This window comes from Nomascus leucogenys, chromosome 13 (assembly GCF_006542625.1).
Source record: "Nomascus leucogenys isolate Asia chromosome 13, Asia_NLE_v1, whole genome shotgun sequence".
NCBI lineage: Eukaryota > Metazoa > Chordata > Mammalia > Primates > Hylobatidae > Nomascus > Nomascus leucogenys.
The window spans coordinates 25,796,417-25,816,989 of record NC_044393.1 but is presented as its reverse complement, the minus strand read 5'-3'; the positions used below and the strand labels follow the sequence as shown (position 1 = coordinate 25,816,989).

The window sequence follows — 20,573 nt, the reverse complement described above, 5'->3', positions numbered from 1 at the left end:
CAGAAAAGCACATCTCCAGCCCACAATGTGCCTCTTCACTAACCAGGAGGAAGGAGAGTTTTAAAATCACATCCCGAAGCAGAACAGAGGACTGACTGCCCATACTCATTACTGTGGTGTATGGCACTAATTAAAGGGAGCTGCAGGGCTCTTTCCTGCAAAGTCCCGCTTCAACTCCACATCTGTATTAATTAGGGCAAGAAATACAGGAAGAGCAGGTGTGACCACAGTGTGAAAAAGGCACTGGAGTCAGGTGACTCCAGCTCTGCGTCTAGCTTGCTGTGTGGCCTTAGGCTTTAGTTTCCCCCTCTGAAAAGAAAGGGAGGAGGGATGGACCAGACAAAGCTTTTCAAATAGGTTCCATGCCATGTGCAATTCTCGATCATGTGGCAGCACCCACCAGGAGTCGTTAGGATTGCCAGAGAGAAATCATTCTGTGACTGATTTGACAATGCCTGCCACGGAGCAATACTGGGGGGCGGTAGCGCTCAGGCCTCGTATTTGTTGCCCTACACTAGATTATTTCAAGGCCCCTTCTAGCTCATGAGTTCTGCAGTTCTCCCTCTCCTTAACCCCAGCTCGGCTTGAGCCCAACAACTCCCCTCCTCAACCGCCGACTCTGAGTCCCCCTCACCTGGACGTCAGGTAATGTCTGAAGCTGGAGAGCCGCCTCCTTCTCCCCCAGGAAGAGAATAGCTCGGATGGAGGCTGGGACCTGAGCCTGTCAAAGACAACCACTGCAGAGTTGCTCTGCCCAAGGCTTCATGAAGCCTCACACACTTTGATTTCCTCCTTCATCCCCTGAAGATGCAGGCAAATGCGCCACAAGGACAGGGTGGGGTCCCTCCATGGTTGGGATCTTTGTGTGATATGTTTGGACCGTGAATCATTGGTTAGAAGTCATGGGAGCAGCAGGTTCAAGTTGTGTTGCAAATCTTTCCAGATGACCCGCCCCTCTGGGCCCCAGTTTGCCCACCTACAAAGTGAAGGAGGTCAGACCATAAGGTAGGCAGATGCAGAACCTCCATTGACTCTGCTGCCCATAATTGCTGGATAGGAATCTCTTCTCTCCTCCCTTCTCAGCTCATGAGCTTTATGTGATCTAAGTCTGAGCCAATCAGTGTGTTGCATTCACCCCCAGGCCACAGGGTTGGGTATGGAGGGACTCCTGAACCCACTGTAACTGAGACACAAAGAAATTTTTGCTGAGACCTCTGGGAAAATAATCTCTTACTCTTTCCTAATGGATTTAAATTAGAGACCATGTGAAGTCAGAGCTGCTGGGAGCCATCCAGCCACCAAGGGGCGCGGGATGCCAAGCGGGGTGGCTTGGCATCCTCCAAAGAGAACGAAGCCAGAAATGGAGAGAGAGGAACCAGGTTCTAATGACAATATCTGAGCCCTTGGATCAAGCCATACTTGAAGCTGGACTTGGCTCCTGGACTGTCCAGTGACATGAACCAATGAGCTTCAAGCTTGTTAGGGCTGAGTTTTCTGTTGGCTGCGGTAAAAGTCCCTGCCTGAGAGTCCTGGTCCCAGCCCTAAGCACCCCTGGGCTCTATGAATGTCAGGAGGCCCCTGGTGGCTCGCAGGACTTACTAGGCTAAGGCTCTCCACCTCCCACTCACCTGGGTGGCCTGCAGGGCGCCGACCAGACCAGGCTGTGGGGGCTGTTTCCTGGCATCAATCAGGACCGCCAGCCCCTTGGCTTTATCTTCAGGCCTGTTGGGGGTAAACAGAATTGACAGTCTCGCTGGATGGCCTCAGACAGGGGGCAGGACCTAATGGAAGGTGAGGGAACCTGGCTGCTAGAAACCTTGATTTACTGGTGAACTCTTCATCCTGTAAGACCAAGTTCCAATGCCCCTTCCAGGAAGCCCTCCATGGTTCTTTTCCAGGCAGAGCCCTTTGCTTCCTCTTTGGCACTCCTGCAATACCTCATACAGTCCTCGTTTATAGCCCTGCTATTCCTAACTCTAGCAACTAACCCAGGTACAGAAGGCGAGTCACTTGGGACTCACCCACTTTTTTGTGTAGGCAGAATCCTTATTTTGTTCAAGAATCCAACTCCCTCCAAAAAGCCATGTTCCCCCAGAGTCTGGCTTCTGATTGATTGAGGCCAACAGCAGTGACGTAATTCCTCTGGCCAGTGATTGGTTTAGATGGGGGAGGGTCATGTGACATTTCTGGCCAGTGAGATGTGAGGGAAAGTTTTCTGGGGAAAGGGGCTTCTGGGAAAGACCTTCTCTCCTTTAAAAAGTTCTTACAAAGAGATATGAGGCAGAGACATAGAATGATACATTTTCTTAACAGATAAAGCATTTTAAATGGGAATTTCTGTTGATTGCAGCCAAAATACCCTCCCTGGTTCAGCCACATTGCACTGAGCCTACAGTGGGCCACTTTTCAGTGACTATCTTAGGATTTTCCAAACTGGCCCAATTTTCAAGACTTGTTAAAATACAGATTCCTCCCCCATCCCCACTCCTCTAGCCCTCTGGCCAGTGGGTGGGTACAAGGTGGCCAGGGAATCTGTGTGGTTCCAAGCACCCTCGGCCAGTCTAATGATCAGGCAGGATTGAAAAATAGCCCCCAACTGCCTTCAAGCCTTACAACCACTCAGTGCACAGACAAACCCTGAGGTGGCCCAGTGGGAGGGTAGAGCTGTGGCGCTGCCATTAGTACCTTGTGGTCTGGGCAAGTTATTTCATCTCCCTGAGTCAATTTAATAATGATAGTACCGGCCTTATGGGCTGTAGTGAGGACTGATGAATTCATTCGTGTAAAGCACTCAGTGACTGCACAGAGTAAATGGGATGGAAATATTTGCTATGATTATCCTAGAAGGGGAAACTGAGGCACAGAAAGGCCCAGTGGCAGATAGTGACAGGAGGTTCTGGGAGGTGATTTCAAGTCTGACTTTATGTCCTTGCCTCCCTCTGGCGATGCCCATGCTGGACAGTGATTTGTTTCCAAACCTGTCTCTGCTACCAATCTGGAGGCCCTTAAAAGTCAGGGCCCAATGTGAGGAGCCTCTGTCCCTAGCACCATGTAGCATGAAGCCAAGGCCAGAGCAGGGGCCCAGCCGATGTTCATTCAGAGCACAAGTAGAGAAAACCAGCCCAGCACACAAGCACCTGGTGTGCACTGCACTCCAGTTTACATCATCTACACCCCCCATCCCTGCCACTTGTGCCCAGCTTGGTCCTTAGAGCCCTCTTGGTCATGCCCTTTATTCAGGCGAGCCTTGGGGAGGGGAGATTATTTCCCTATGGTCGCATAGCCAGTCGGTGGGATCCCAGAGCTCTGTCTACCACGCTAGTCACTTTCCACCACAGAAAAAGGGGGTCCCATCTCCCTCGCAGTCCAGAAAAGCCACTCCACCTTGGACAAGAAGAAAAAAATATTAATGACCAGCAGGTGGCAGTGATGGCTCCAGTGGGGTAGGATGCATGAAGAAAGTTCCAGACGGTTCCATCACCTTCCACCCCTTACCCCCAGCAGCAGCAGACCTCTAGGTTGAGTTGGGGCTTATTAGCCAGTCCTGAGCAGCATCCCCTCTAAGACTGCCCTGGCTAGGGGCTGGGTCCCAGAGGAGAGGAGGGTGCCTCTTCCCCAGCCAGTCCATTAAGTCTGAATGGTGGTGGGGGTGGGAGTATTAGGAGGAGCGTTAGAAATCAGCCTGAGTCTACTCATCAGTCATTCTCTCACTCACTCACTCACTCATTCTTTCTCTCTCTCATTCATTTATTTACTCATTCACCCCTTTCCTTTGTTTATTCAAATATTTATAATTCAGATGACAGCTCAATTATCACCTCCTCAGGGACGCCTTCCCCGACTTCCCAATTGAAATTAACATCCCCTATTCTTCTCACTCTACAACAGTGGTTCTCAAAGTGTGGTCCCAGGCCCAGCATCTGTTATCACCAGGAAATTTGTTACAAATGCAGATTTTCAGGTCCCACCCACCTTCATCAACTGACTCAGAAAATCTGGGGGATGGGCCCCTGCAGTCTGTTTTAATAGCCCACCAGGTGATTCTAATGCACCTTCAAATTTGAAAACCGGCTAGGCATGGTGGCTCACACCTGTAATCTCAGCAATTTGGGAGGCCGAGGTGGGTGGATCACCTGAGGTCAGGAGTTCAAGACCAGCCTGACCAACATGGAAAAACCCTGTCTCTACTAAAAATACAAAATTAGCCGGGTGTGGTGGTGCATGCCTGTAATCCCAGCTACTCAGGAGGCTGAGGCAGGAGAATCGCTTGAACCTGGGAGGTGGAGATTGTGGTGAGCTGAGATTGCATCATTGCACTCCAGTCTGGGCAACAAGAGTGAAACTCCGTTTCAAAAAAAAAAAAAAAATTGAAAACCACTGATCTACAAACATCACTCTTTTCTTCATCACACTGACACTCCTGAAAGTTTCTTGGCCATGGTTTGTTTCTTGCACTCTGTCCATCACTCCCACCAGCCTGATAACCCCCCGATGGCAGGGACTGAGGCTGTTTTGCTTTCCCCCAGCATCTGTCTGTGGACTGGCTCTGTGAACAGACGACTGGATGGAAGGATATGGTGCCTCTCCACTCAGTGTCTGGTCCAGGGCTCTGGGCCCAGAGGGTTGAGGTGGGGATGGAGCAGTCAGGGTGGCCCAGATCCTTACCTGGGGATGGTGCACAGGTAGGAGAGTAGTTTGGTGACCTCTGAAACTGTGCACCATGGCGCCTCCCAGGCCCCTTCTGTAGTTGACACCAGAAGCAGGGGCCGCCCGGCCCTGTCCCGGCCACCTGGAGGACAGGGCACATGTGAGCAGTGAGAACTTTGGTGGGGCCCTCTAGGGACCTCTCCTGTGGCCTTCAGACCTTTGGCCGTAACGGTTCCTTTGCCTAGAACACCCTTTCTCTCTTTCTCCTTCTGTGAACTCTGACTTCTACTCATCCTTCAAGTCCCAGCTCAAACGCCACTTCGTGAGAAAAGTCTTCGCTGAATCTCCTCTGTGCAGAGCACTCCCTCTGTATAAGGTACGTGGGCAGGCAAAGCTCATGGCATGAGCTCTGGGGTCACACAGAAAGGGGTCAAGTCTCTGCTCTGCACTGACTCACTGTGGGTTTGTGGGCAAGTCAGTGCACCTCTGAGCTTCAGTTTCCTCATCTGTTAAACAGGGAGAATAATATGCTGAGCTTATTAGGTTATTTCAAGGATGAAATCAGACAGCTCCTGAGAAGCACTTAATACACAGCAAGAGCTTAGTGAATGACTGAGTTGCACAATCATTGGTCATTACAATGATCACTGTCTCTGTTCTCGTCTCCAGTCCAAGGGGTGGTGAGCATACAGCCCTGTGGCCACCAGCACTATTTCTTCTTGCAGACTTTCAACCCTGGGTTCCCGACAGGCTATTTCCTGTTCCAGGAATCTGGGCCGTGTGCCTCACTCTCCCCACAGGGATCATGAGGCTGAGGCTCCGGGAGCCAGTACAGCCCATCATCATGTGGAGGAAAGGGGAGGGCAAGCACAGCAGCAGGGAAAGAGGCTCAGGCCTCGGGAAACCACGCCTGTCTCGCAGCCTGGACTCAGAGCCCTGCACTTCAGTCACCTCACTCCAGGATGCCCTGCAATGACCACCAGCCACTTCACATGGGCACCACCCTCTGCAGCGTGCAAAACCCTTCACAGCTCACGAAGCCTTGGACAAACCTAACCACCTTCACAAGTGCTGCCTCACAGGAGTCCAACTACCTGGAACATTCTTTCACATATGTCTTAAAATCTGGCATAATTTTTAAAATAAAAAAAAAATTTGTGGCCGGGCACAGTGGCTCACGCCTGTAATCCCAGCACTTTGGGAGGCCGAGGCGGGTGGATCACGAGGTCAGGAGATCGACACCATCCTGGCTAACATGGTAAAACCCCGTCTCTACTAAAAAAATACAAAAAAAATTAGCCGGGTATGGTGGCAGGTGCCTGTAGTCCCAGCTACTCTGGAGGCTGAGGCAGGAGAATGGCGTGAACCTGGGAGGCAGGGCTTGCAGTGAGCCAATATCTCGCCACTGCACTCCAGCCTGGGCAACAGAGCGAGACTCCATCTCAAATATATATATATTTGTGTGTATATAAATGTGTATACATATATATATCAATATTATATCCTCTTGATATTATGGATTTGATCTTTTTCCTACTATTCACTTACAAGTTTCAAAAGTAAAGATATTTTGTTGGGGATAAGAGGGGAAACTTGAATAGGAACTGGAAATTGATTAGTACGAGGACATTATTTTTAATTTTGTTAGGGGGCCGGGCGCAGTGGCTCATGCCTGTAATCCCAGCACTTTGGGAGACCAAGGTAGGAGAATGGCTTGAGCTCAGGAGTTCGAGACCAGCCTAGGCAACATAGCAAGACCTTGTCTTCACTAAAAATTAAAAAAATAATTAGCCAGGAGTAGTGGTGTGTGCCTGTAGTCCCAGCTGCTCAGGAGGCTAAGGTGGGAGAATCGCTTGAGCCAGGGAAGTTGAGGCTGCAAGAATCATAATTGTGCCACGGCACTCCAGCCTGGGTGACAGAGTGAGACCTTGTCTCAAAAAAATTTTTTTTTTATCTGTTAAGTGTACTAATGGTATTGTGATTATCAAGGAACACAATGAAGTATTTAGGGGACAGAATATGAAGATTTATAATATTTTTATAAATACTTCAGAAAAAAATAGATGAAGCATGACAAAATGTTAAGATTTATTAAATCTGGGTAATAGGTACGTGGGTATTCATGATACTATTCTGTCTACTTTTCTATAGGTTTGAAATTCTTCATAATATAAAAGTCCAAAAGAAGGTGAAGTCATTAAACCATGAAAAAAATGCACAACTTGTGAAGGTGGAGGTGTGGGTACAGGTCCCTCCAAAATCCTATTGCAGCTGTTTGTTGGGTCCCTTGGGTCAGGAAATGCTACATCACGTACCTGGGTCCATTTTGCTGATGAGGAAACTGGGGTGGGGAAGCAGCTTCCCAGTCCCCCACGGGCCCAGGTCCCCAAGCTCTCTGCAAGGGTTCTGATTCACCCCTTGAATTAGGGGTGATGGTGAGCCTTTGTCTGCTATAAACCTGAGGCCTGGAGCTCAATTGCAGCTCTGATGGTGCTGCACTCCCCTGCTCTATAACCTTCTATGGCTCCTTGTGGCCTTGAAGAGAAACTGCAAGCTTCTGGACCTGGCACTGAAGTGTCTCAGGCTCTGCACACTCTTCCACTCTCATTTCATACACGAGGTGTTAGGGGCGAAGCTGTGTCCCCTGCCCATCCAAATTTATATGTGGGAGTCTTAACCCCCAGTACATCAGCATGTGACTGTATTTGGAGATGGGGTGTTTAAAGAGGTAATTCAGTTAAAATGAGGTTACTGTGGGCCCTAATAGAATATGCCCAGTGTCCTTACAAGAAGAAATTTGGACACAGAGGGAAGACCCCCCGAAGACACAGGGAGAAGATGGGCATTTGCAAGCCAAGGAGAGAGGCCACAGAAGGAAACAACCCTGCCAACATCTTGATCTTGGACTTCCAGCCTCCAGACCTATGAGAAAATGAATCTCTGTTGCTTAAGCCACCCATGTTATGGCAGTCCTGGGACACTAATATACTATGTCTCCCCTTGCCACCAGTGACAGATGATACCACCCAGCTTTGTTCACCCTATTCCTTCTGCCAGGTATGCCCTTCTGTCCTATCTCCATCTGGTGAAATCCCCTCATCGCTCAAAGACTAGCCAAGATGCCACCTCTTCCAGGAAGACCTCCTTACTGCCTTCCCTCTTTAGAAGCTCTTCCCCAATCCCAGGTTCCCAAAGCAAACGTAGACCTCTGTGAGATCCTGCAAGACTGAGAGCCCTTACGGGTGTGCACTGGGTCAAACTCATTGTTGCATCCCTGTGCTCAGCACAAGGCTGGATAATCAATGTCTCTGATTGATTCACGAAGGAATGGAGGGTTAGAGCAATATCTCTCAAACTTTGATGGGCCTGGGGATCTTGTTAGAATGCAGATGCCAGTTCAGCAGGCCTGAGATTCTGCCTCTCCCCCTAGCTCCAAGGTCACGCTGATGTAGGTAATCCCCAGACCATGCTTTGAGCAGCAAAGGGTTCACACACTCAGGACATTCCACACCAGGACACAGTGGTCATACCATTAGTTCACATGTCTGATTCCCCACATTGCCTGGAACAGGGCCCTGCACACACCCAGTGCCAGCTGAGTTGATTACAGCAAGGGGCAGTTGTCCACCTGATTTGTCTTCAGCTGGGCCAAGGAGACCCTTTTGCCCCAAATGTTATCCTCACCTACCAGCTGGCACCAGAAATACCATCATTAGCATCTCAGAACCGTGGCTTGAAGCTGTGCTGTTCACAGATATTATGAGCCTCAGGTGAAAATGAGGATGGCAAAATGAGGGTGGTGGGTAAGTCAGGGTTGCCCAAAGTTGCTGAAAAATATGTTGCATCTGCCAGCAGCATGAAGAGTCACTCCAAGTTTGGGGAGGGAGGAATGGTAAGTAATTGAATTTGCAAGCAATTAAAAGCATTTTTTCATATCAAAACGAGTGTGAATGTATTCTATTTATGGATATTTAAAATGTATAGAAATTTTAAAGGCAAAAAGGATTTCAAAGATCTATATGGAGCAACTGAGAGCTCAGGGTGAGGTCTCAATCTCATGGGCTCTGTTCATTCTCTTCCGCATTAGGGATTTTCCAGTGAAAAGACAGGGAAGCCCTCTCCTAAGGCTTTGTGCCTGTGGCCCCAAAGATGTCCATGCCCTAATCCCCAGAACCTTGAATATGTTACCTTACATGGCAAAAGGGACATTGCAGATGTGATGAAAGGCAGGACCTTGAGGTGGGGAGATTATCCTGGATCATCCAATCTAATCATAGGAATCCTTGAAAGCAGAGAATTTTTCCTGGCTTTGGTAGCAGCAAGATGCCAAGATGGATGGAGGGTGAGGGAGATGCAACATTGCTGGCTTTGAGGATGGAGGAAGGGGCCACAGGCCAAGGAAAGTAGTGGTCTCTAGAAGCTGGAAAAGGCAAGGAAACGGAGTCTCCCTTAGAGCCTCCAGGAAAGAATGCATCTCTGCAGACATCTGGATTTAGCCTAGCGAGATCCATGTTGGGCTTCTAACATACAGAGCTATCAGATAATACATTTGTTTTGTTTTACGTCACTAATTTGTAATAACTTGTTATGGCCACAATGGGAAACACAGTGCCTATTAAACAAAACCCCATCCCCAGCATGGGAGCAGACATTCACACCTGCGTGTTGATCAGTTTCTTTCCTGAGAACAGATCTTTATGAAAATTTTACAGGGAGACCTGCTTCACAGGGCTGGCTTGGAGCAGATCTAGATCTTGAAGCACAGGCTCTGGGGACTGTTTGCCCTACAAGGAAACTCCAACAGAGGCTGGTGCGGATGCAGAGACACCAGCGAGGAGACCACTGCAGCAGGTAAGAGACCACGCTGGTTTGGACTTGGGTAGGGTAAAGTCAACAGATTCTGAATACAATTTAATGGGAGAGTTGACAGTTAACAAACTGAATGTGGGGTGTAAGAGAAAGAGCAATCAAGGATGATGTGGTCATCTTTTACTGCCATGAGGAAAGACTGGAAGGTTGGGAAGTGTGGGGTGAGGAGATGTGAAGTCAGGAGTTCATATTTGGACATGCTAAGTTAGAGATGTCTGTGAGACCTCCACGCAGAGACATCAAGTAGTAAACAGCTGGATGGATAAGTCTGGAGTTCATGGCCAGGGCCCAGGCTGGAAAAATCAGTGTCAGGGTTGTCAGCCTGGAGAGAGCATTTACCGAAAATATTCCACCTCCAGGATAAGATCACCTAGGAAGTGAGTGGGGATGGAGAGGAGAAAGGGACCAAGGACTGGGCTTTGGGGGCCCTCCAGGATTTACAGGTTGTGGAAATGAGGAGGAGACAGGAAAGGAGGCTGCAAAAGTGTGGCCAGTGAGGTGAGAGGAGGACTGGGTGACTGAAGATCTAATGGCAAGTGAAGAAAGCCTTTCAACAGGAGGAAGTGGCCATCCATGCCAAATGCTGCGGAAGGGCCAAGGGTGATGAGGACTGAGAATTGACCCCTGGATCTAGAAACATGGAACACAATGACGAGCTCGACAAGATGTGTCTCAGTGGCACAGTGGGGAAGGGATTCTGATTAGAGTGAGTGGAAGAGAGAAGGTGTGGAAACAGGGAACACAGACAACTGCTTTGTGGAGTTTTAATTTAAAAGGGTGAGGGTGGGAACATGGGGGCCTAGAATAGCTCATTTCAAGCTGGGCAATATTGCAGCATGTTCTCATCCTGATGGGAATGGCCCAGGGCCAAAGAGGGAAGATGATCCTGTAGGAAGGAGGAGAGAATCTTGCTGGAGGGATGTCTTTGAGGAGGTAGAGAGGAACAGAGCACTGGTTCAGGGTCAGCCTCAGGCACATGGACAATTCATCCATGCTAGAATGCTGAGCCTGTGGGTACAGATGCCAGCAGGTAGGTGAATGACCTTCCTTCTGGTCTTACTGAGTAAGCAGAAGCAATTCACAGACTTCCTTCCAATTGCTTCTGCTTACTCAGTAAGACCAGAAGGAAGATCATCAGCTGAGATTTAAGTTGGGGAAGGTGGTGTTGAAGGTCAAAGGAGAAAGTAGGTGTGAAGTCATCACACAGGACTGTGGGGGAGTCATTCAGGACTCTGGAGGTGAAGTGGGATCCACTGGCCCCATTGGGACCCCCGGAGGTCAGTGGTCAGGAATCTAACACAATTAGCCTGCACAATTGTGTGGATTTTTCCAGCTTCGTTCAGCTTGAGGGTGCAGGTGGAGAGTTGTATCTCACGGAGGTTGGGATTTATCCAGGTAAGTGTGAAGGTGGAAGAGGAAAGCAAGCGAGTGAGTGTTTGAAAGGAAGTGATTACAATGTGAGCCTGGAATCTAAGCTAGGAAGAAGGGATGTGAGAATGTGACAGAAGGTGGGGGAGACATAATGATGGGGAAGGGATGTCGTGGAGGGTGGGGGAGACATGATGGGGAAGGGATATGGTAGAGGGTGGGGGAGACATAATGATGGGGAAGGGATGTGGTGGAGGGTGGGGAGACATGCTGGAAAAGGGGAGTGAAAAGGTGGTTGAGCCAATAGGTTCAAGGTTTTGGGAGGCCTGAAGATGATGAAACTTGGGGCAGTGGGTGATCTGGAAAGAGAAGCAGTGGTAATAAAGGAGTGGGAGCCTTAACATGAAAACCCGGTGGGGAGAAGTTGGTTATGGGGGACGCCATGGGGGGAGTCATGTGGGGAACGAGGACAAGATCACTAGAGAAGAGCAGGACAGAAAACGGACAGGAGCATGCATGTGGACATTGCTCATTCACGCAGCAAATGCTTTTTGCACACATACTACGCATCAGGCATGTGCGAGCTAACAGTGCATGTTGCAACCCCCAAGAATTACAACAAGAGTAACTGAGGGAAGAGTGACAATGAGCCAGGTCCTATCTGCCTGTTCTCCTCCTCTTGAGGAGGCCCAGAGAGGGCAGTGACTTCTCCAAGGGCACACAGGGAGCTAATAACAGAGTTAGAACTAAAACAAAGGTCTTCTTCTTCCCACAGCAGAGCCTTCCACGGACAAAATCTGAGCCCTTGGCCCATGATGGCCCTGAGAGGATCGTGAGATCCTTTGTGTACAATTAATATAGGAATAAACAGCAGGAGCTGCAGAAAAGATGACCAGGAAAAGGACAGATAAGGTCTCCTGGGAGCTGCAAAAAGACAGGGCAGTGCCCAAGGTCCTGGAGAGATGTAGAAGTCTGTGAAGTAAAATAGTATTTCAGGACAGTCAGTCTCCAGAAAGCACTGTGGTTCTCTTGCCTCTGGACCTTTGCACATGCTGTTCCCTTTGTCTGGAACGCTGTTCCCAACTCTTCACCTGGATAATTCCTATTCATACCATAGGACTGGGCTTTCCGTTACTTCCTCCACGAAGTCTTCATGGACCTCTACTACCCTAAGCCTGAACCAGGGGACTCATCTGTGCTCCCACAGCCCCCTGTCCTTCCCAACTGTCACACTTTGTTTACACTGGGTTTCAATAATCTGTTGTGATAACCTGTTGGCTTTTCCCCACCACTAGAATATAGGTTTCCTGAGAGCAGAGAACACACCAGACTTGTTCCCTTATGAATTCCCAGTGCTAAGCCCAGGGCCCAGTAAATGTCTGTTACAACAATGGGGAAATACTAAATAGGAGTGATAAGACCTTCTGTATTGGATGCTGCTAGTACCCCAAACCCAGATCCCCTCAGCAGGCAGAGAACCCATCCCCAGAGTCTGGAAGTATCAGCTGTCAGTGGCTCACAGATGCCCCCTCTCTGAAGAAGCGCCCTAGGCTGAACTGGATCACTGGCTCCCCCTGCCCCACCCCATTCCAGGATCAGCCCACAGTTCCTGCAGTTCATTAATGATGGACAGACTGGGGATCAGCCCACAGTTAATGACTGACAGACAAGGCTTATAAAAGGCCAGTCTCCTATGCCTTAAGCTGGAGCCAACTCTGTGGGGCGGGTCACGCCCCAGCGCTCTTCTTGGGGTCAGCCCACAGCCTTGCCTGGCTCCTTCCCCTGCCCTGACCCTCTGTCCTTCTCCTCAGAGCCCTCCTCCAATAAGTCACTTTCCCAAAAAATCTATGTCTTAGGCTTTGCTTCTGTGGAACCCGAAATCCACCTTAGCTGCCTCACTGATGGATGGACAGGTAGACAGATGGACAGACAGATAGATGGGTGGATGGATACCAACAAATTGCTTTCATCTATTCCAATTCTCCCATAGGAAAGATGAGGAAACTGAGGCCCAAGGAGGCTTGGTCTAGAACCTAGGCCTCCAGGGCTTTCCCTGCCTCCCCTCCACCCACCAGCACCTGAGGATGCTCTGGGGCCCCCAGCTCCCTCCCCACCACCTCCTGCTTGAATCCCCTGGAACCTGGCAGGCATGCTATCCTGGAGCGGAAAACCTTGACACCTAGAGCCCCAATCCTGGGCTCAGGCCCTGGGGGCTCCTCCTCCAGGGTGGGGCCTTTTTCTGGGGAGCCTGCAGAAGCTTCTGGGAAAGCAGCCTTTTCCTCAGTCAGTGGGCTGGAGGCAGCGGCTGGGCCAGATGTTTTGGTCTGAGTTGTTCCAGCTGGGAAAAAGCAACAACAAAGAAAAGGATGTTAAGCAGAAGATGGGCTTTCTAAGGGGAAAATGTCTCCTCTTTCTCCTTCTGACTAGTAATATCTTACAACTATTGATCTCTCCCATGTGCCAGGCATTGCACTAAGCCCCTTACTTCTAGTGTTACCTCTCCCCACACCTCACTTTTTTTCTTTAGAGACAGAGTCTCACTCTGTTGCCCAGGCTGGAATGCAGTGGCATGAATATAGCTCACTGCAGCTTTGAACTCCTGGGCTCAAAAGATCCTCCCACCTCAGCCTCCCGAGTAGTTGGGACTATAGGCATGCACAGCTTTTTTATTTATTTATTTACTTATTTATTTATTTATTTTTCCCTACCTCCCTCCCTCTCTCGTTCCCTTTCCTTCCTTCCTTCCTTCCTTCCTTCCTTCCTTCCTTCCTTCCTTCCTTTTTTCCTTCTTTTCTCTCTTTCTTATAAATTCCTGGCCTCAAGCCACCCAAATTCTCCTGCCTCAGCCACCAAAGCACTGGGATTACAGGAAAGCCTCCACACCTGGCTTCTGGTGTCCCTTTGAACCCTCAAAATAACACTGTGAAATAGGCGACATTCCCATTGCACAGATAGGGAGAACCTGGACTCAGAGAAACTCAGTATTTGGCCAATGTCACACAGCCAGCGTATGGCAAAGGTGGAGTGTGAACTCAGGCAGTTGTAACACAGTCACAATGCCTTGCTCAATTTCAGACACATGAGACTTCAAGCCCCTTAACATGCCACACTGTATACTAAACCCCTGAAGCTGAGCCAGCCCAGGTGGTCTCTATCACTTACAACAAAAACCACCTGAAATGTGATCTCAACCAGACAATAACCTTGTACAACTGAGCATGTAGGCATCTTACCTTTCCCCAAAGATTTGGCTCGGTTGGGTTTAGGAGAGTAGAGGGAACACAGGACTTTCCAGGGCCTATCGTGCTGGAGTGAGGCCTTCTCTGGGGTCACAGAGGGTTGCCTCTGCCCTTTCAAGAATGAGAATTTGAGCCCAGGAAATGGGGGCTCAGGGGAGGAGGTGTTTCTGCTAGGGCAGGGCATGGGCTTGGGAAGTCTCCCATTCCTCTGTTTGGTCTTCACCTCCATCTTTGTTTCAGAGGCTGGAGCTGCAAGAGAGGCTGGGGACAGGCGGGGAGAGGAAGCTTGTCTTGGTCCAGGCCTGAGCTGCACCATATTCTCTGGGCTTCCTAGAGGTCCCTGCATCTTGGAGGCAGCTGGCTCTTGTGAGACACCTGCCCTGAGGCCAGAGGCACAGTCCAGTGGGTCCTCAAGGACATTCATGTAGGAGCCTTGTGGCAGCCTTTCTGAGTTGTGGGTGGGTGCTTTATCATTGGCCTTTCTCCTCAAGCCCAAATTGCAGGGCTCCTCCTCAGAGCTTTCTGGCTTCGTGCAATCCCAATTTCCCAAGGAAGATCCTTCATTGGCCTCTGAGAGAGGCAGTATCTTTTGAAATAAGGGAGTTTCCTTAGTTCCAGATATCTCCTCTAGTGCCCCAGAAGTACACCCACTGGATGTGCCCACCTCCCTGCTGGGAGACTCTCCTCTGCTCTCTTGGGAAAAGCCTAGGAGAGCCACATAGTCTCCCTTAAAGTCCTGGCTGATCACCTCGTCCATCCTGAAGGCCACCTCCCCAGGCTTGGCTTGCTCCACCTTGATGAGTCCTGGATACTTGCTCCCATATGTCCTGCCCTTACTCTTGGCCAAACTCTGGGCAAGAAGCACCTGGTTGTCCGGGGAGCTGGCCTGGTGCAACTCTTGAGGGCTGCTCAAATCCAGTGCCTCTAATGGAAGGGGCCCCCAGGCTTGGCCGAGGGCATTCACTACTTGGGGTCTGTCATCCACAAACTCTGGGCTGGTTATCTTGGTCCAAGGCACAGGGGCAATCCCATTTTCTGATGCTACCAAGCAGTTGTGTAGGGGACTTCCCTCAAAGTCGCTGTTGATGGCCTCCAGCCATTCTTGGGTGAAAAGTATAGGGTAGGCTGGCTCAGGAACAGGCTTCTTGTCCACTGTGTGGAGGTCCAGGGAGAGGCATTTGATCATGATGCAGACAGACTGCTCCTCCTGGGGCTCCACTTGGAGGTAGAAGTCACCCTGGCGCAATAAGAGAGGGTTGAGGGGTGCCAAGTGGACCACAACTTCATCCCTCAGACAGAGCGGCCAGCCCTCATGTAAGAAGAGGCAGTGTGAGTAGGGAGCCTGTGGAGAGAAGGGGATGGCATCAGAGAACCTGGCCCTGAAAGGCTCCACCCTTGGATCTGCTCCTTTCCCTCTCCCACGTGGAATCTGGAACAGGTCAGGGACTAGGATTAGGCAGAATTTAGGAGGCACTCACTGTCAAGGTTGTGCAAAGGTTGACTCTCCTGCCCCACGCTCGTCCTGGCCCTGACCTTGGAAATACTAGCCTACTGACCCAAGCGAGAAAGCTCAGAGCACCATGCACTAGTTAGCAATCGGCTTTCCCAAGTGGTCCCCTTGCTTGGCTCATGCTCCCTTCCTCTCCCCATCTATCCAGAACATTTCCCAACCCAATTCAAGCCTTAGCCATCCATTTTAAAGCCAGGGAGACATGGTTTAGACAAAGGTCTACGTTGCTAATTTGTGCAAATTGCTTAACTTCTTTGAGCCCCAATTTCCCTATCTGCAAATAGGATAATAATACATGTCAGTATTACTGGGTTGGTATGAGGATTGAGTGAGATTATACAGATGGCCTCAATTTATGGTGGGGTTATATCCTGGTAAATCCATCATAAATTGAAAATATCATAAGTCAAAAATGCATTTAATGTAACTAATCTACAGAACATCACAGCTTATTTAGACTAGCCTATCTTAAATGTGCACAGAGCGCTTACCTCAGCCTACAGTTGGCCAAAATCATCTAACACAATGCCTATTTTATAATAAAGTGTTGAATATCTTATTGAATTTGGATAGTGTATGAGGGTGAAGTAGAAACAGTATTGAATGAGAAGTCAGGAAATCTGACCCTGCCACTAACTTACTAGATGACTGTCCAGTTTTTCCTGACCCAAAGGTTATTCTGGGCCTGAATGTTTATTATTTATTTGTTTGTTTATTGTTTATTTATTTCTCATTAAATGAAGGTTTATTTGTTTTTTAATTTATTTCCCATTAATGGATAACAACACAAAGCTGAAGCAAAACTTAAAAAAAATTTTTTTTTAAACAGGAGTTGCCAGAAATTCCTTGTATAGGTGGGTACAGTGGGTCATTCTGGAACAGGCTGTAACCCAAGTGATCCCTCTCAGTTGAGCCTCTCCACTGGGCTGTGTGGGACCAGTGTTCGACAGTGACACCATGTAGCAACAATGGAAACAACAGCTCCACTGGGCTGACAACAGGTCTTTAACTGGCTTTTGGAAAAAGAGTCTGAGTTCTGTGGATTGAGTAAGTCCCAGACAATCTTATATAATTTGGATGTGTGTAGGGGAGATGTACAGAGAGTAAGACTGAATTTCCTGCTAATTAAGCAGGTGTTTCCTGGAATTATTGATTGGGGAAATAGTGAGATCTGACCATAGTTATACCTTATGTTGATAAACCCATTTATATCAGTCATATTGTAGACTGGGCTGCCTCAGAGAAGCTTAATATCCATAAACCTTCATGAGTCTGTAGGTTTCTCGACCCTTTTCACTTAGCCCTCTTGGGTTTGCAACATGCTCTCTCTCTCACCTTCTCAATGAATGAGAAAAAACAGCCTGGCCATTTTTTGCAAACAGCAAAGCACCAGAGTGATGATGGCTTTGATCATCTCACTTGACTTTCACCGTAACTCAGTTTGGTGTAGGCAGTTCAGGCATTATTATTTTCATTGTACCGATGATGCGACTGAGGCTCAGTGTGGTGAAACATTTGGCTCCTAGCCACACAGCTGATAAGCATCAGGGACTTGGACCTAGGCCTTCACATTTCAAGTCAGCTGTATCTGTCCCCAAGCCCCACCAGACTTTATGTGAAGGTGGCTGCCTCTGGGTGATGGCGGCTGGAGAGGCAGACTTTGAGGCTGCCATGCTCTTATTTCAGATGGAGAAACAAGGAAGTGGGATAGCGATAGCCAATAGCTACTGGGCACTTGCTGCATGCCAGAGTCTTTGCTAAGCCATGTGTGTCATCTCCATGTGTTAGGTGCTGTGTTATTAACGTTTCTGCTTGACACATAAGGAAACTGAAACTCAAGAGAGGTGGCATGGATCTCCAAAGTTCACAGTGATGAGCTTGGATTTGAACCTGGGGCATCTGACCCCAGAAGCCATCCTGTTAATCCCACATGACTTCCCACTGCTCTGAGATTGACAGATATTTGCCTATCGTTACACTTAGATTAAACTCACCTACAAGCAAAAATAAAGACGTGGAAAGGTTGTTACCTTGAGGAAGCGGCCAGTGCAAATGAAGTTTAAATGGCCAAATAAGGGAAGTGGGCAATTGTGTAGCTTGTCAGGGAGAAGAAATAAGGATGGGGGAGCATCTGCATGAAATAGTGTCATGTGGAAGCGGCTGCAAATGCTTCCATGAGAAGCTCCCTTCTTCTCCAATACCAGTTCCCGTGTATTGAGCTATTTCTATGAGCCAGGCTCTGTGCTAAGCATGTAAAATAGATTATCTCACTTTCCTTCTGGTTCCTAACCCTGGACTTTTAGCTGCCACATTCAATTTATTTCTACCACTGAAGTGACGCACACAGTCCCCACCCTTCCTTGTTGCTTCTGAGGAGCTGTGTCCCTGACAGGCAGTGAGCAACTCAGGACAGGCTGATGGGACCTTAGAACCTCTTTGTGATTCTTGAGGCTGGGGTAGCAGGAGGGTGGGTGTTAATAACAACAGAGCAGGGAACAGTCGGGAAACCCATGAAGGGAATGGCAAGTTCCTGCGGTGGGCATTTGAGCATTTGACGGCTTGGTCTCCTCAGGCTTCTCTCATCCTTTTCTTTCTTTCTTTCTTTCTTTTTTTTTTTTTTTTTGAGACGGGGTCTCGCTGTGCCACCCAGGCTGGAGTGCAATGGCGTGATCTTGGCTCACTGCAACCTCTGCCTCCTGGGTTCAAGCGATTCTCCTGCCTCAGCCTCCCGAGTAGCTGGGACTACAGGCACATGCCACCACACCTGGCTAATTTTTGTATTTTTAGTAAAAACGGGGTTTCACCATGTTGGCCAGGCTGGTCTCGAACCCCTGACTTCGTGATCCGCCTGCCTTGGCCTCCCAAAGTACTGCGATTACAGGCATGAGCCACCACTGCCGGCCTTCTCATCCTTTTCTTAAAACAGCTCCACCCTCTGACCATAGAGGTAGACACATGACTCAAGCTTGGCCAATCCTGGTACCCCACTCCTCTGGCCACAGTGATTGGTGCAGGAATGGGCATATGACCCAAGCCTGGCCAATCAGGATCCTTCCTTGAGATTTTTCTGTGTGCAGTGGATGGGAAAGAGTTTATTTTCCTCTCTAGGATAGAATATAAATCCTTGAGCTTCCCTGGGTTCCAGCCTTGTGGGAACACTTAGCCTGGAAGAATAATGCCAACAAGCAGTGCAAAGCAGAGACTAGGGACAGGAAGGGTCTTCATGGGATTTGATCAGTGGATCAACCTGGGCCTGAGGCCTGATCCACCCTTCCCTGGTCTGAGTGAGGATTCTGTCATTTGCAGCCAATGAGTCTGGCTAAAACAGTTTTCTCTCCACTTTCCCTTGGCAGAGGCCTCCCTGAGATCTGAGTTTGAAGAGGTCACAGGGGAAGAAAGCAAGAGTCCTGATGCCTCACGGGCCCTGGGGAAGCTCTAGGACCTTCTCTGCTATTTCCACTGAAGCTACCCCACTTCACCCAAGGCACTTGGCAGTGCCCACAATGTCAGGCGCAGGGCGGGCTCCCCAAGACCAGGGAGCCCCCAAGGATGCCTTTATTCAGGCCTTCTTCTCTGCTGGTGACAGTACAATGTAATGAACTCATAGATGTCACAGGGTAAAGCCCCTTCCATCTGGGGGGGCTGATGTCTCCCCTTGGACAAGCAATGATACTTGGAAAGTCCCCCCACACCCTCAGTTCCCCTTGAAACAAGACACATGCCAGCCCACCTCCTTCTCTGCCCACCTCCAGCCCCATGACTTTCTGGGACAGCTTGTCCCCTGGCCCTGTTTCCCTCTCGACTCACACAGGCTGCTTCTCGCACTTGCTCACACAGGCGCTTGGCAGGGATCAGGAAATCCAGAAGGAAGCTCAGCCCATCCCCCTGGAAGCCAGAGTCCAGGAGACGAAACACCTGACCCAGGACGGTGGGTGCCGTGGCCTCGAAAGGAGGATAGAGGCCCGCCAGGGCATGCTGGATGGCTGTGTCGAGGGATGGAGGGTCCTGTGGGGGACAGGAGGAGGGGGTGATAATAGCAATGATAATGAGGGCAGAGACCACTTCCCGTGACCTTCCAGGCCCCATATGCCTAAGGCCCCTGCTAATTCTCTGACCTCCTCTCCTACCCCGCCCCGCTCACTCATCACTGCCAGCCACACTGGCCTTCTTTCCTGTCCCTCAAACACACTAGGCACAATCTCACCTCAGGGCCTTTGCACTGGCTGTTCCCTCTGCCTAGAATGCTCTTCCTCAAGACAGCGTCATTCCCACACCTCTTGCAGGTCTTTGCTCAAATGTCATCTGCTGACGTGGAGGAATAGGGGTGGGGCGGTGGGCATTCAGGTCAGGGTCAAAGAGAAAGAGGATTTTGGCATTGCCCCAGTCTGACCGCCTGGCTGGCCTGCAGGCCTGCAGCCTGAAGCTGAGACATGAGGGAAGCCCAGCCCAGATCAGACAGCCCACTCCACATGCAGATGGGAGAGTGAGAATAAGTGATTGCTGTTTTGCCACTGAGCTTTGGGGTCATTTTTCACACAGCAATAACTGATACAAGTCCACGGCTGCAGACCGTACAGCCAGCTGCCTCCCATGGACCTCCTAGATGCCTCTCAGCCACCAACTGCCAACACATCAGACCCAACCTGGCAACTTCCCAAATCTGCTCCTCCCCCAGTCCTACCTCAGTGATGACCCCACCACCCAGTCAGGCTCCTAGGCCAGAAATCTGCTCACAACACTGCTTGTCCTCCTGCCTCCCAACCCACAAACAGCCCTCAGTGTGTCCCACACCACTTCCCCTCCACCAACAGCTCTCCAGCCAGGTGCTCTGCTCTGTCCCCTGCCCCCACCCTGATCCAGGCTTCACCGCCTCTTCCAGGAAGGGATCCAGAAGGCAGTCAGCCCGTTCTCCTGGCAGTCAGAGTCCAGGAGAGGGAACA

General features: G+C 49.7%; 1 protein-coding gene across 2 annotated transcripts in view; it reads right to left on the bottom strand.

Moving 5' to 3' along the window:
- Positions 1 to 20,573, bottom strand: part of KIAA1755 (KIAA1755 ortholog) — a 47,775-nt gene that overhangs the window by 14,027 nt on the left and 13,175 nt on the right. The window contains exons 2-7 of one of the 2 annotated variants that reach the window (XM_030825799.1): positions 19,441 to 19,638; positions 14,118 to 15,465; positions 13,025 to 13,222; positions 4,666 to 4,789; positions 1,629 to 1,722; positions 635 to 721 (exon numbers count right to left, since the gene is read on the bottom strand). In XM_030825799.1, coding sequence (XP_030681659.1) covers positions 635 to 721; positions 1,629 to 1,722; positions 4,666 to 4,789; positions 13,025 to 13,222; positions 14,118 to 15,465; positions 19,441 to 19,638 — 2,049 coding nt within the window. The remainder of the gene's footprint in view (positions 1 to 634; positions 722 to 1,628; positions 1,723 to 4,665; positions 4,790 to 13,024; positions 13,223 to 14,117; positions 15,466 to 19,440; positions 19,639 to 20,573) is intronic. The other variant, XM_030825800.1, reaches the window with a different exon arrangement.